At 36.9% G+C, this 16,770-nt stretch overlaps 1 protein-coding gene across 7 annotated transcripts in view; it reads right to left on the bottom strand.

Moving 5' to 3' along the window:
* The window catches only part of diaph2 (diaphanous-related formin 2), a 388,403-nt gene that overhangs the window by 197,482 nt on the left and 174,151 nt on the right, over positions 1–16,770 (bottom strand). For all 7 annotated transcript variants that reach the window (XM_053682091.1, XM_047157080.2, XM_047157081.2 and 4 more), the window contains one exon: positions 1,456–1,557. In XM_053682091.1, the coding sequence (XP_053538066.1) occupies positions 1,456–1,557 (102 nt within the window). The remainder of the gene's footprint in view (positions 1–1,455; positions 1,558–16,770) is intronic.

Raw genomic sequence — 16,770 nt, 5'->3', positions numbered from 1 at the left:
GAAAGTGGCGAACATTTACATCTGATACAAGTTTTAGAACTGAGTGTGGCAAAATGGTTCGATAGCACCACCTACAAAATTTCAATGATGTGCACCTCGCGCTACATTTCACCTACATGTACAAAATTCGGTAGACATGTGTATCATGGCAATACATACAAAAATACATGCCCTAAACTCAATAGGAAGTCAGCCATTTAGATTTTTCTCTTACATTTTTACTGTGTTTTTGCCATTTCCAGGCCTCGTACTTTAACCTACTCCTCCTAGAGATTTCATAGATCGATATTCAGTCAGTCTCATCTAAAGGCCTTGACCTCGCTGGTGTGGGTGTCTCACAAAGTTTGATGTTTCACCATGAAACAGGAAGTTGTTATAACGCAAACATACAATGTCCATTCTGCTCCAAACTTCACAAGTTTGATAAAAGTCCTGGTCTGAAGACGTCTACATGCCAAGATTCAGTTATAGTCATAGCATAACCTACTGGCAACAGGAAGTGCCATGTTTTACACTGTGATGCAGTCCTACCAACATATTAAAATATGCCAGTAAGTGGTAAATATGCTAGCAACATGCTAGAACCATGTTACACCATGTTTGCAACAGTTAGCTAAGTGCTAAACCATGCTATTAATGCCACAAAACAGGAAGTTGTTATAACTTAAACATACAATGTTCAATCTGTACCAAACTTCACATATTTGATACAAATCCAGGCCTGAGGCTATCTACATGCATATCTACATGTTCAATTATAAGCCTTGGGGGATAAATATAGGTGTAAATATATTATAAACATATAAATACGTCTATAATATATACATTACATACATATATGAGAGTGTCATCGCTGCTTGCAGCTATATTATTAGCGTTTTTTGTTTTTTTTTCCATCCCTAGTGGCTTGAGAATCTGCATAAATGACAGTTAAAACACTTTACAAACATTACATATCTCTCCATCTAACTACTGACCAAGTTACATAACTGTGGATATAATGCTTAGCAAGCTATGATAATGAAAATAAATCAACATTTCAAGATAGTATCTATCTCACTTCTTTTCTCGCTACTCTTAATTTCTCAGTCCTCTCTCTCTGTCTGCATCTCAGCTTCAAATCCTTTACATGTACAGAAGTACTCATTTTTACAACAAGTTATGCAAAGGAACTAAGGTGGGGTGAGCTGGTGGGAGGGAGGTGTCAGTGTCACAGAGAGGCAACACAAGACAAGGACAGAAAGAGTGGTAAGGGGGATTGAATGTGCACTGGAGCAAGATTGAAAAATTGGGCAGAAAAGAGGAGCACTGAGCCAGAAGAGATAAAGAAAACCAATGTCCAGAAAAAGAAAACAGCTTAGAAAAACTGAAAGACATCATCAAAAGGAAAGTGTGTTTGCTCCCTGATGTCTCAGTGACAGCTGCTTGTGTTTGTGCACTGCCTCCAATACATACCACAATGCCAAACTGCTCTGACTCGCACAGCTCCTCGTACTCACTCTTCAGCTCAGCAAGAGAGCTCAGCTCCTTCTGTTCAGGGAGATTCTTGATCAGGTTCTGTAAACATACAACAAATAGTAATCATTAATCTCCAAAGGTGCACAGGACGTCGTACAGCTCTAGTCTCACTCATAGTTCATACAAGTTCACTCATATGTCATACATTGGTTCTCTAAAACTTCCTGTTTCCCCTATTACTCCTACCACTACCTCACTATGCAAAGAAAGTGTGAACATAGAGCACACAGATTTCCCTTACAAAGCTGAACTCAAGAGGAACTATTCAACATATGCCTCACTCCAATTTTAACCATGTTGGCAAAGACAAATCATTTTTGGCTAGATAAGCTCATCATCTTGAAGCTGGAAGAGTAAAGGAGACTGATATTGAGGGAGATTACATCAGTTAGGGAAAGCTTTTGGGAAAGTAGCCATTGTTCTTTTCATTTTGCCATTCAAATTTTGCAATCATTCCTATGAATATGTGTGCTCTGAAGATGTTGGTAGGGGACTCAGCTGCATCCTTAAATGTTAATTGTGCCTGTAAAATGTCAGAAGCATAAATGAAGAGGAGCATGAGACTTTATTTATTTATTTATTTTAGTCTTGGGGCTTCTGGAGGCTTTCTATCTCATTAAACCTGCCTAATTTTGCATGACTAGCAGGATTATGGGAAAGTAAGGCTGGACAAATACTGTGAAAGTACTGAATACTGAGGGCATCCTGAAAGGGCAGCGAATGGTAATCTAGTATTTACTAGCTCAAAGCATACTTTAGTCAGCTAGAAAGGTTCTATTAATTTTGATATCTTCTTTTGAGGTGGGATTTGCATGCAGAAGCTCAGCTTGATTGCTAATGGAAAGTCATTACACGCTCAAGGAGTATTCAAAATGAAATGTCTTAAAATGGATACAATAATCTGCTGCTGTTATTGTAACCTCCTCTGTATTATACAAGTTTTACAAAAATTACTTATGACCATCAACCCGAGTGTCACATTTAGGGGAAAGCTTCATCTTAATGTTAGTTAGTGGCAGAAACAAAGAAGAATGAAGAAGCACATAGTAGTTGTTACGTTCTCAGTCGTATTTCTGTTTGTACTATGTGTCAATCGTGTATCAGTGTCAGTGGTGGGATGGGTGTCTTTTGTCTCCTCCTCCACCTTTAGGCCCCGTCCACTACAATGCGTCACAATCACAACTTGTACACGCCTGCTCCTGCCTCATGCTTTGGGATTGGTGGGGTAGATCATTGCCATTGTTTTGTGCCACTCATTTATTTATTTATATTTCTTGTAAATTACACACACTAATTGTCACCTTTGTAAATAGTGCACTGTTAATCGTGGTTAGGATGTTAGCGCCATTTATGTTAATTCATTTTCTCTTGGTTTTGGGTTAGCTAGGGAGTGAAGGAAGGAAGTGTATTTTTGTTTTCTTTCTTTTTAGCTTAATTAGTTCCTTTTAGTATAGTTAGAGAGAAATTTTGTTTATTATTTTTCTGCCTGGTCAGCTTCCGAAGTTTAAACCACTGAAAAAAAAAGGAGTGAGAATAAATACAAAGCAAACAAAATCCTGGTCTCGCCAACTGATATTTCACTGTATGTTGAAGTCATAATAGTAGTTAATAATTAGGAGTTAGGTAGGTTTGTAAACAATGATTAGTCATAAAAATTCCCTTTGCCCTTTCTCACAGATCTTTCTCACATGACTCCCTTTTGGGTTGCTGGCCAGATTAGCTACTTTTTAACTAAAAAGGAACATGGAGCCTTAATATAACAGGATTAAAAGTGGAGACACCTAAATAGTAAACTAGAAATGCAGAACAACTCAACTCTAATTAGTAAACAAATAAATGACTGTGGATCACTCAATCACAATGGAGCATGACAGCACAGAAGCAAACGCAGTGATCAACATTTCTGCTGTTTCCCTAAATCTGATTCTTGAGTTGTTTTTCCTCTTCCATCACTCAGATAAGAGACAATCAATTAGCATTTACCGGTTTCTCATTTAGACTTCTTTTCAGCAGCATATGATGAAATGCTCAAATATGTAGTTGTCAGACTGGAGGCAGAAGTTAGAAGGTGGTGCAAACAATCCGAGATGAAGCATAATTAAAGATTTTTTGTTTATCACAACCTCATATAATGAGTAAATGACACAAATTTGGAGGCATATGGAAGTATTCAACAGAAGCATATCCCAAACAGGGATGAGTCAGTCAGATCTCTCCAGGCTACCAGATACAATCTGCATCTGGGCGAGCAGAGCAGTGCTGAGTCAATGGATCGTTCCAGGATAATCACTCAGCCAACTGGGTTCTCCCAACTGGAAAAAGCACCTGCTTGCTGTTACTCATTATTCTTACTCTTGCCTTGATTACCTGTCAGTCAACAATTCAGGCATAAAAAATAGGGCAGAACCATGATGAAGTGAGTGCAAAATCACACTATTGCTTGAACAATGAAAAACAGTTCAAGCCGACCTTAAGCAGGCCCACAAAAATACTTATGATTGCAAGGGAAAAGAGAAAGTCTCTAATACATGAGGCTTTACATCAATTTATCAAGTACAAATCAGAGTGCAATTGACTCTTCTGGTTTGTTTATTTTCTGTGGTTTATTTGATTATATTAGAGATATATTAGGCAGCAAGTGAACAGTCAGTTCTCAAAGTTGATGTGTTGGTACAGTAAAACCACCTGCCACATATTCTGTCCCATCGAGGCATGGACTCCACAAGACCTCTGAAGGTGTGCTGTGGTATCTAGCACCAAGACATTAGCAGGAGATCCTAAGAGAAGAGAAGTTGCGAGGTGGGGCCTCAATGGAACAGACTTGTTTGTCCAGCACATCCCACAGATGCTTGGTCAGATCTGGGTAATTTGGAGTCTGCATAAATATTAACTAAAACATCATCAGATTTTCAGACAAGTCATAAAAGTAGACAAAGAGAACCCAATTAAGCAAATAAGACAAATATATTATACTTGGTCATTTGTTTATTAAGGAAAATTATCCAATATTACATATTTGTGAGTGGCAAAGGTATATGAACCTCTAGAATTAGCAGTTAATTTGAAGGTGACATTAGGTGTTTTCAATTAGTGAGATGACAATCAGGTGTAAATGAGTGGCTTGTTTTATGTAAAGAAGAAAGGGATATATAAGAGTCTGATTTTCACAACCTTTGGGGAAGTGTATCATGGCGTAAACAAATGAATTTTCTGAGAACCTCAGAAAGTAGTTGAGGCTCATGAGGCTACAAAAAGTTTCAAAACAACCTCTAAAGAGTTTGGACTCCACCAATGTCAGACAGACTGTGTAGAAATGCAGGAAATTCAAGACCATTGTTACCCTCCCCAGGAGTGGACGAACAACAAAGAGCACTCCAAGAGCAAGACATGTAATAGTCTGTGAGGTCACAAAGGAGCCAGGATAACTTCTAAGCAACTAAAGGCCTCTCTCACATTGACTAATGTTCACGTTCATGACTCCACCATCAGGAGAACACTGAACAACAATGGTGTGCATGGCAGGGCTGCAAGGAGAAAGCCACTGCTCTCCAGAGAACATTGTAGCCACTCTGCAGTTTGTTAAAGATCACATGGACAAGCCAGAAGGCTAGTGGAGCAATATTTATTGGAGTGGGAATGATGAGACCAAAATAGACCTTTTGGTTTAAAAGTTATGTTTGGAGAAAGGAAAACACTGCATTCCAGCATAAGAACCTTATCCCATCTGTGACATATGCTGGTGGTAGTATTATGTGTGGGCCTGTTTTGCTGCATCTGGGCCAGGATGGCTTGCCATGACTGATGGAACAATGAATTCTGAATTATACCAGCAAATTCTAAAAGAAAATGTCAGGACACCTGTTCATGAACTGGATCTCAAAAGAAAGTGGGTGATGTGGCAAGAAAATGACACTAAGCACACAAGTCGTTCTGCCAAAGAATGGTCAAAGAAGAAAGAGAGTTAATGTTCTGGAATGGCCAAGTCAAAGTCCTGACCTTAATCCAATAGAAATGTCGTGGAAAGCAAGCAGTTCAAGTGAGGAAACCCACCAACATCCTTCAACAGAGTTGAAGCTGTTCTGTCCTGTGGAATGGGCTAAAATTCTAAGGGGTTCACACACTTTCAAGCACCACTGTACATATGTAAATTTTGGATCAAGATGGCAAGTGGACCAATGTGTTAGACAGTGCCCTCCATCACTATCATAAAAACACAAACTGAAGGAATATCTTTTGGAAAAATGGTGTTCATCCCTCCAACACAGTTACAGAGACTTGTAGAATTGATGGCAAGGCACACTGAAGCTGTTGTGGTCACCAGACACCTTACTAAGACTTTTCTACCCTTTGTACTCTTTGTATGTAATACTTTCTGAAATGCATCTTACCTATACAAAGTCAAATTACAGTGACAAGCACAATCAAGAAAAATTATCCTAGCAATAAACTCTTTATCAAAGTGAAAGAATTCAGACAACAGGAGAGATAAGTAAGTGGACATATGAGACTTGTAACTCCTTTAACTTTTGTCAGTACAACTGGTGACACATACTAAACACTGGGATTTTTGTCTGTACAGAGTAGCTAATGTCTATTTCCTGCAGGTGTGAGACATGTTGGTCAATCTGTCTCCCCATTTTAATTGAATTTATCCTCAAATTTGGATGCAGCTCTTCATCACCTTTGCCTACCACTGAAACATTAAACTGTGGTCTTCCTACTGCTAAGTATGTACTACTTCCTAACTGTGGACTTCCTAAACAGCCGGCTTCCACCATGGATTTCTAGAAGCTATATTAGAACACACTACACTAGAAGACTCTTAGAATACTATGTGGAAACATAGTTTTGGGGTTAGGTGATATATAGTTTTATTTTATATTATTTTAAATATCAACTGGTTTCACCCATTCAGTTTTATAAGTCTTGCACGGAAGGATTTTTAACAGCAGGGTAGTGTTTCTCTGAAAAACTTCTGCTTTACGCTGTAAGATTTACCAACTCCTCATATATACTGTAAAAGCACACATTTTTGTCCAAGCATTAAGACCAAAACATATTGCTGATGTATTTCAAATTGTATAACTATCACACTGTATTTAGAAATCTGTCCGGTGACTAATTAACATCACATTGTCAATGCAAATAGCCTAAATCCGATTAGGTTGAATTCAGCCGCAGTCTATTTAAAAAAAAAAAAGTCACATGTTCAGTACTAGCTGTGTCTCATAATTAACAAAAGAGACTTAATTATCAGTATATAACATACAGTTGCAATCAAAATGATTCAACCCCCATTACAAATCAATTTTATTGTCAAAATGTACAGACTTTCAGCTGTTTACAATGAACAAATCAAACAAAAGCAATTGAAATAGTTCAAAATAGTTCAACACCATGAATGCTTCAAGTGGTTTCTAGAGCGAGTCTCAGGGGTCAGTAAGTTTCCTGACACAGGCATTGCTTCCTGTTATCATTTTATGTTATTGTAGTTAGAAACAGTCGTTCCCTTAACAGCCGCACATTTTCCTCTCTCTCTCTTCAAGTTAAAAGGGCAAAACCAGAACCTCCATGTACGTGTGTTTGTGTAAGGCAGTAGGATGTATGGTTTGTCTCATACATCCTAACCCAGCAGGCACTGGCATGACTCACACACGCTGGCGTGATACACTCTGCTCTACCACTGTGTGGCTGTATGAGCTCTTCCAGTTCAGGCCTCTCATGGATTCAAAAGCGAATTTTTAACCCAGCCTGTTCCCATGTTAGTGAATGCAACACAAGCAAAACTTACATTTATATCAATACATTAAATTACAGTGTCCTCCACTAAAATTAGCACCCTTGGTAAATATGAGCAAAGAAGACTGTGAAAAATTGTCTTTATTGTTTAACATTTTGATCCTTTGTTCAAAAAATTCAGAAAAATACTCTGCTATCATGGATATCAAACAACTGCAAGCAAAATACGGGTTTATCAAAATATATATATATATATATATATATTTGTTAAATATGTGTTTGCCACAATTATTGACACCATTTTAGTCAATACTTTGCTACCTCCCTTTGCCAACATAGCAGCTCTGAGTCTTCTCCTAATAATGCCCGATGAGGTTGGAGAATACATGGCAAGGGATCTGAGACATTCCTCCATACAGAATCTCTACAGAGCCTTCAGATTTCAAGGTCCATGCTGGTGGACAGGTTTTCTATGGGTTTCAAGTCAGGGGACTGGGATGACCATGGGAGGACCTTGATTTTGTGGTCAGTAAACCATTTTTGTGTTGATTGTGATGTATGTTTTGGATCATTGTCCTGCTGGAAGATCCAACCATGACCCATTTTAAGCTTTCTGGCAGTGACAGTCAGGTTTTCATTTAATATCTGTTGCTATTTGATAGAGTTCATGATGCCATGTATCCTAATAAAATGTCCACGTCCTCTGGCTGAAAAACAGCCCCAAAACATTAAAGAGCCACCACCATATTTAACCGTGGGCATGAGGTACTTTTACATATGGCTACCTCTCGGTGTGCGCCAACACTGTCTTGGTGTTTACTGCTGAAAAGCTGTGGCAATAAGATAACACATTCTCAATTCTCATCATTTTCAATTCTTTTTTTTTCTTATAGCCACTTCCCATTTTGTGAAGCTCAACAACCTTTTGCAACACATCACAGCTATATTCCTTGGATTTACCCATTGTTATGAATGACTAAGGGAATTTGGCCTATGTGTTATCTCATATTTATACCCCTGTGAAACAGGAAGTCATGGTTGAACAATTTTCTGTTCCTAGTCACCAGAGTACATAAAAAAATGTAAAATATCAATGGGAATATACTTCAAATATATTTTTCTCATATAAATTCATTGGGGTGTCAATAATCGAGTGACACATATTTAACAAAGATTTTGTTTTTTATAAACCTGTGTTGTTTGCAACTGTTTGATATCCATGAGAGCATTGATATCCAGAGAATTTTTGTGAATATTTTGAACAAAATATCAAAAGGTTAAACAATAAAGAGCCTTCATTGCTCATATTTACTAAGGGTGCCAATGTTAGTGGAGGGCACTGTAGATTTTACAGTGATGTTCTTGTCTGAACAAAGTAGTGGGAATATTTCCACTGATCAAAACAGCCAATTTTATTTCTGGCATCCTTTCACAAAAACGCAGCATGTATGGATCTGTCATCAAATTTAAGTTAACTTGAGTTTAGTTTTAAACAATTATTTGTTTATTTGTTTATTTTTTTATTGACTTTAATTATGTATTTGTTTATTAATTTATTGTTTAATATTATTATAATACAAAAGTATTGTGTTTTATTTAAAAAGCAACCGTAATTAAATTATTGAAAAATATAGACTAATTCCTTCCATTCATCCCCCTCTTTGATCCTTACCAGCTGGTATGCGTGCCGCAGGTACAATTTAGTGAAGTAGCGGGGCCATGCGGTGAGTAATATGGGCTAAGAACCTACCATCTAGGGCTCCTATATAAATTATTCATTGCAAGTGAATATGACTGACAGTAACATTTCAAATTATTAGCACACAAAATCTTTTTTCATATAACCCCATATCCAAAAAAGTTGGAGCAATGTAAAGTGTAAATACAAACAGAATGTAATGATCTGCAAATCATTTAAACCCTATATTTTACTGAAAATAGTACGGACAACATGTTTGTTTGTGCTATACACCAAAGACATTTGGGTTTGACATCACCATATTGTTGGTTTCTTCTTTTTTGATGCTTTTTCAGGCTTTTATCACAGTCTCTTCAATTGTTGTTTGTTTCAGAGGGTTTCTCCCTTCAGTCTACTCTTCAGGAGGTGAAATGCATTCTCAATTGGATTAAGGTCTGGTGATTGACTTGGCCAGTCTAAAACTTTCTACTTTTTCCCCCCAATAAAGTCCTTTGTTGAGTTGGCAGTGTGTTTTGGATCATTGTCTTGCTGCATGATAAAGTTCTTCCTGATTAATTTGGATATATTTCGCTGAAAATGCAAACTCAAGCCTTGACAATACCTTCAATATGTTTCACAGATGAGCTTATGTGTTTTGGATGATGAGTAGATCCTTTCTTTCTCCACACTTTGGCCTTTCCATCACTTTGGTAGAGGTTAATCTTAGTTCTATAACTTCTGTGGCTCATCTGTGTATTTCTTTGCGAATTCCAATCTGGCTTTCCGATTCTTACTGCTGATGAGTGGTTGGCATCTTGTAGTTCTGCCTCTAAATTTCTACTCTCAAAGTTTTCTTCAAAGAGTGGATTGTGATATCTTCACCCCTGCCCTGTGGAGGTTGTTGGTGATGTCACTGACTGTTGTGTTTGGGGTTTTTTTCACAGCTCTCACAAAGTTTCTGTCATCAGCTGTTGTTGTTTCCCTTGGCCAAACCATTCAGTGTCTGTTGCTCAGTACACCATTGGTTTCTTTCTTTATCAGGACATTACAAGTTGTTGTACTGTCAATGCCCAAAGTTTATAACTGAAGGCTAAAACCATTAGTAGATGTTCAGAGCTTATTGCTCTTTAAACAATCAATCTATCAGGACACCTAGGTAACAAGAAACAGCTGTCAGTCACTATGTCAGCCAATATTTTCCTTGCCTACACACTGGGTGGTCTTATACAAAATGTGCTATGTTGTTTAACAGATCTACATATAAATACCAGGAAATAAAAACTGAAATTCTGAACATATTCATCGTTTGATCTCAAACCCTACAGCAAAAAAAAATTAATTGGGCTTGACATTCCAATAGTTTCAGAGGGGACTGTATGAACGCCTATAATGTTTCATCACAAATATTGTGATGTATCGTTGCACTTATGGTCTAGTAAAAACAATGATGTGGAATTGAGGTGAGCTTCCCCATCTTGGTATTGACTATGGCCATAGTTGAGGTGTATAGAGTAGTAATTCATTTATATTAAAAAAAAAATAAAAAAAAAAATAAATAAATAAAAAATTTTATGTGATTGTATATGTATTCCCCTTTGCCATCAGAAGTCAATTAATGGAGCTGAATGGGGTCGAGTGCAATGTGTGTGCAATTAGTGTCACATAATCTCAATATAAATATACCTGTTCTTGAAAAGTCCCAGAGTTTGTTAAACAACATATCTAAACAAACAGCATCATGAAGACCAAAGAGAATGGAAAAAATACGGCACTATAGAAGAGGCCATCCACCAAAAGTGACCAGGTAAGGAGGGCATTATTCAGAGAAGCAACTACACCAGCAGGAAACCATACCTTCCATACTTTATCATAGCTTACTAAGTTAAGTCATGTGATTTATCTGTGAGGTTTGTGAGAGGTGTCCCCGCCTCTGAATTCTTTTTTTATTGTTTTCATAACTCCCTGTTTACGCTTTTTATGCGTCACCAGATTCAGTTTTACATTCAGCCATTAAATAGACATTAAATGACCATTTGATGCTGAAGAGGCTCTGCCAGAAACAAGTCACAATTAAGCAAAGGGGCAAGCAGAGTCCTCTACTTGAATCTTGTGCACATTCATGATTATTGTTCTGTCCCATACTGCAGTTTACATGATGCAAAAGATAAGCAACATTTCGCCAGTCTGCTCAGGTCACCTGTTGTGAGTCCTGGGAACAAATTCTGATGCTACTGCCGAACTCTTGAGTCACAGCAAGCCAGGTAATGCATGCTCATAAATATATATGAAGGCCAAAGAAGAAAATGTCAATGAATGACAAATAAGATAAACAATAATAATTCATTGGGCCTCAAAGGCCCAATGAACCATAACCATAAAGGTAGTTTCTGCTGAAAGGCATGGTGTGACAGAGAAGGTATGGGCAATATTGTAGTGTCTGAGACTCAAACTGTGTAACTGAGAGAAATGTACAGTAGATTCAGCTAAGCATAACAGATTATACAAGCCAGGAAAAAGATTAGTAATAACATTTTATTTAATAACTTCAGTTATGGCTTACTTTACAAAGATTTATGTATGCACATACAATCAGATCCATAAGTATTTGGACAGGGACAAAAAATAATAATTTGCTGCTGTACATCTCCACAATGGATTTGATATGAAGCAATAAAGATGTGATTGATAGACTTTCAGCTTTAACAGGCTTGCAAAAATATTGCATGAACCATTTAAGAATTATAGCAATTTTATATAGTCCCTCCATTTTAACAGGCTCAAAAGTATTTGGACACACTCACTTTTTTTAAAGGGGGAAAAGAATATTATTTTTCATATTTAGATGCAAATCCTTTGCAGTCAATGACTGGCTGAAGTCTGGAACACATGGACAACACCAAATGCTGAGTTTCCTCCTTTGAGATGCTTTGCCAGGATCTTTCTGCCTTCAGTTTTATCTTCATTAAGTGAAAGGCATGCTGCACTGGGATGAGGTCAGATGACTGACTCTGCCATTTAAGAACATTCAATTTCTTTGCCTTAAGAAGTTCTTGGGTTGGTTTCAGTGTATGTTTTGGGCCATTATCCAGCTGTACTGTGGAGCATCATCCAGTTTTGCAGAATTTGACTGAATCGGAGCAGAAGGTATACTTCAGAATTTATACAAGTTAATCTTATTTTCATCTGTCCAAAGAATTTTGTTCCAGAACTGGGCAGTTTTTCTTTTTTTTTTCTTTTTTCTTTTTTTTAGATGTTTTCTAGCAAAGTGTAATCTGTCCTTTCTGTCCTTGAGTGTTACCAGTGGTTTGCATCTTGAAGAAAACCATCTGTATTTACATTCATGAAGGTGTCTCTTGATTGTAGAATTTAAAAATGATACACCAACCTCCAAGAGGGTGTTCTTGACTTGGGTCAAAGAATTCTGTGATCATCAACTTTAGCTGTCTTCCATGGTGTTCAGGCCTTTTGGTGTTGAGCTCACTAGTGCATTCCTTCTTTTTAAGAATGTACCAAATTGTTGATTTTGCCACTCCTAAAGTTTCTGCTAAATCTCTGATAGTTTTTTTTCTCTCTCTCAGCCTAATAATGGCCTCTTTCACTTGCATCATCATCTCTTTGGACTACAAATAGATAGTTACTATGAACAACTAACAAATGCAAATTCAACACATGGAATCAACTCCAGAACTTTTATCTCCTTAATTTGCCATGAAATAATGAGGAAACAGGCCAAACCTGTTTTTATGCCACATTGTCAAACCCCTTTATTTAAAGCTGAAAGTCTACATTTCAATAACCTCTTGATTGCATCATTTAAAATCCATTGTAGTGGTGCAGAGGCAAAATTATGAAAATTGTGTCACTGTCCAAATACTTGTGAACCCAACTGTACATTATTTACCTTGACAATACTGCATCTGTGGAAGAAGAAGAAGCCTTTATTTGTCACATAAAAATTACAGCACAGTAAGATTCTTTTCTATGCATATCCCAGCTTGTTGGGAGTTGGGGTCAGAGTGCAGAGTCAGCCATGTTACGGCAACCCTGGAACAATGAGAGTTAAAGGCCTTGATCAGGGGCCCAATAGTGGTAGCTGTGCAGTGCCTGAACCCCTGAAGTTCTGGTCAGTAACCCAGGGCCTAAACAATTGAACCACCACTGTCCCTAATATGACTTAGAGGTGGCAACACTTACAATAATCAAAACCATTGTTACAGAGCAATTACGTGAATATAGTCATACCAAACTCCATTCAACACGAGTTTTGTTTATATTATCCAATGAAGTGCAAACAAGTATCCAAATACAATGCCACAGGTGCACTGGACAGGGGGGAAATCAAGCCAGCAAAATCAAGGAAAATTCTCTCTGTTGTCAGAGCAAAGATTCCTCATATGAATTTTTTGAAAACCCCTAGTGGCCACAATATCACTTGTAATAATTTTTTACACAGGTCACACCAGTGACTATTGAGTTATTTCTTGCTTTTAGCTACTTGTTTGACACCCTGAGAAAGGTTTGCAGAAGCTGATATGTATTGGTGTATCAGGTAACTTTTTACATGGTTTCAGCCTTCATTTTTTTTTTAAAACTGCAAATAGTTCACATGAGTGCTGGTGTTGGAGTCTTTACTCTCCTAAAAGTGAAATGAGACTTTTGATTCTGCTGGTTTGTTTTCATCGTATTTATAAATATGTTATAAATAAAACAGTCTATAGAGATGTGCAATCTTAGATTTCGATCAAAATGGATAAAAAGAGGAGAGACAGATGGTGGAGCGGAAACAGTGAGGAATAAAAAAAAAGAAAAGCACTTTTTCTTGAAGCTACCAAGTGCTTTAAAATTACCAAGTGTTTAAACAAATGAGCATGTCAGTCATTAAAAAACACTAGAAAAAAAAGCCAAATAATTAAGTACTGAAGAGTCTGAGAAACTGCTGGATTACTGGGTCAGTTTTGAATCCACGTTTTCACAGTTTTGTCTACCACACCTTCCTGGAAGTTGTAATGTTTTACACTGCCTTGTCTTTATGTTAATACAAATATTACACATATTAAGAAATGTGCTTGAAATAAAAGCAGTTGAATGTGAGAGGACAATTCTTTTCTACTGAGTACACACACACACACACACAATATATATATATATATATATATATATATATATATATATATATATATATATATATATATATATATATATATATACACACACACACACACGCAGTATCTCAAAAAAGTAGTGAGTGCACCCCTCACATTTTTGTAAATATTTGATTATATCTTTCAATGTGACAACACTGAAGAAATGATACTTTGCTACAATGTAAAGTAGTGAGTGTACAGCTTGTGTAACAGTGTAAATTTGCTGTCCCCTCAAAGTAACTCAACATACAGCCATTAATGTCTAAACCGCTGGCAACAAAACTGAGTACACCCCTAAGTGAAAATGTCCAAAAAATTGTCTTAATGGTTTAATCTTTTGTTAAAAAAATTCACAGAAATACTCTGCTCTCACGGATATCAAATAACTGCAAACACAACACAGCTTTATTTAAATAAATACAAAATCTTTGATAAATATAGGTGTGCAACAATTATTGGCACCCCATGAATGAGAAAAATATATTTTTTAAAAATGTATAAGCATATTTTTAAAAATTTTAGTACACCTGGGTGACTAGGAACAGGAAATTGTTCAACCATGACTTCCTCTTTCACCGGGGTATAAATATGAGGTAAAACATAGGCCAAATTCCATTAGTCATTCATAACAATGGGGAAGACCAAGTAATATAGCTGTGATGTGCGGCAAAAGGTTGTTGAGCTTCACAAAATGGGAAGAGACTATAAGAAAATTGCACAAATATTCAAAATGCCCATTTCCACCATCAGGGCAATAATTGAGAAGTTCCAATCAACATGTAAATGGTTATGAATCAACATGGAATTGGATTCTCTATGGGGTTCAGGTCAGGCAAGTTGGCTGACCAATCAAGCACAGTAATACCATGATCAGCAAACCAGTTACTAGTAGTTCTGCTGGAAAGTCCTGCTGGAAAGGGAAATCAGCATCTCCATAAAGCTTGTCAGCAGATGGAAACATGAAGTGCTCTAAAATCTCCTGGTTGACGGCTGCATTGACATTGTTGAGTCAATTAGCTGATTAGAGCTCTTCTCAGGTCGAGGCTGTCTATTATGAACACTCAGATTATTATCTGATTTGCAGGTCTTTTGTCATTGGGACTCATCACAGGTCTGTGTATGCATTAGTATGGTTAAAAAAAAAAAAACACTCTTCTATCAGATAGAAACATTGGCTAAGTGTGAAGACTTTTTTTCCCCTCACAAACACATACAACAGTATGCTGTAGATGGGAGTTTCTTTACCTTCTGGATGCATAAGGAGTTCTGGTAATTTTGTAATTCACAGATAGGTATGTCTCACACACATACCCACACACTAATAAAATTAATAGCAACTAAGGCAAGCCAACGAGCACTATTTTAACCAGAGTCCATTTTTGCTCTTCAGTCCACGGGGCTAGTGACACATTATCACTTTTACCTACTTTAAATCAAGAAAGAATATGCAAAAATAATTTAAAAAAAAAAAAATCCTTAATAATCCTGCTGTGCTGCAAAGAGAGTAGTAGTCTTCAGTGTTCTTAAGCACACTATTAAATGTTTTTTTCTAATTCCACAATAAATAAGAGGATAACTCAAACATTTTAACCAGCAGGTAAAACTATACACATGTAATTAGATGAGTTGAAACAAGAGTTCAATTCTCCCAGTTGGGAGTTTGTACATATTTGTTGTTGCTGCATTTTTATGGCACATTCCAGCTGTCACTCGAAGCACCAACACCATTATATAAAACAATACATTCATGACCTTCACTGATCTGTATAGATAGAACAATAATATGTGTAAGAGCAGTCAGCATTTTTAGGTTTGAAAATTAATAAGACAAACAAATGTGTGTGTGTGTGTGTGGGGGGGGGGGGGGGGGGATATTCCTTTCAGTGGAGACTTCAGTGTATGAAAAGGAATCATGCAGTGGATTAAAAAAAAAAAAAGTCTGCATACCTGTTAAAATGGCAGGTTTTTGTGATGGAAAAAATTGAAACTAAGATAAATCATGTCAGAAGGTTTTCCACCCTTAATATGTAATTACAATGTATAACTATTAAGTGAAAACAATCAGAAACATTTTTTTAAAAAATAGGAAGAAAAAAAAGTTACAATAGCCTGGTTGCATAAGTCTGCACACCCTTTCATAATTGGGGATGTGGCTGTGTTCAGAATGAATCACTCACATTCAATCTCATGTTCAAATGTAATTATCATACAGCGGTCATCAATGAAATTATTCTGATTAGTAAAGATCAGTTGTTTCTGTAGGATTTTCTTGACATCTTCTTGGTTTCATCTGACTGCTGAAACCATGGTCCACAAAGAGCTTAGAAACTCTTTTAGGCTATGAAATAATTATTAAAACTTTAAATGCATCATGGAACACTGTGAAGGCCATCATCAACAAATAGAGAAAATGAAGCACCACAGTGACATCACCAAGAATAGGATGTCCCTCCAAAATTTACAAAAGAAGGTGACAAAACCTTACCAGGGAGGCTGCCAAGAGACTTATGGCAACATTAAAAGAGTTTCAGGAATATCTGACAAGTACTGATGACTCTGTACATGTGACAACAATCTCTCATATTCTTCACACGTCTAGGCTTTGGGGTAGGGTGGCTAGATGGAAGCCCTTTCTCAAAAAACATCTAAACTCAGCTAAATCATCCCAAACCATGTGACAAAATGAGTTAT

Source organism: Ictalurus punctatus, chromosome 8 (genome assembly GCF_001660625.3).
Source record: "Ictalurus punctatus breed USDA103 chromosome 8, Coco_2.0, whole genome shotgun sequence".
Classification (NCBI taxonomy): domain Eukaryota; kingdom Metazoa; phylum Chordata; class Actinopteri; order Siluriformes; family Ictaluridae; genus Ictalurus; species Ictalurus punctatus.
Note: the sequence above shows the minus strand (reverse complement) of the source record. Positions and strands in the feature narration are given on the sequence as shown.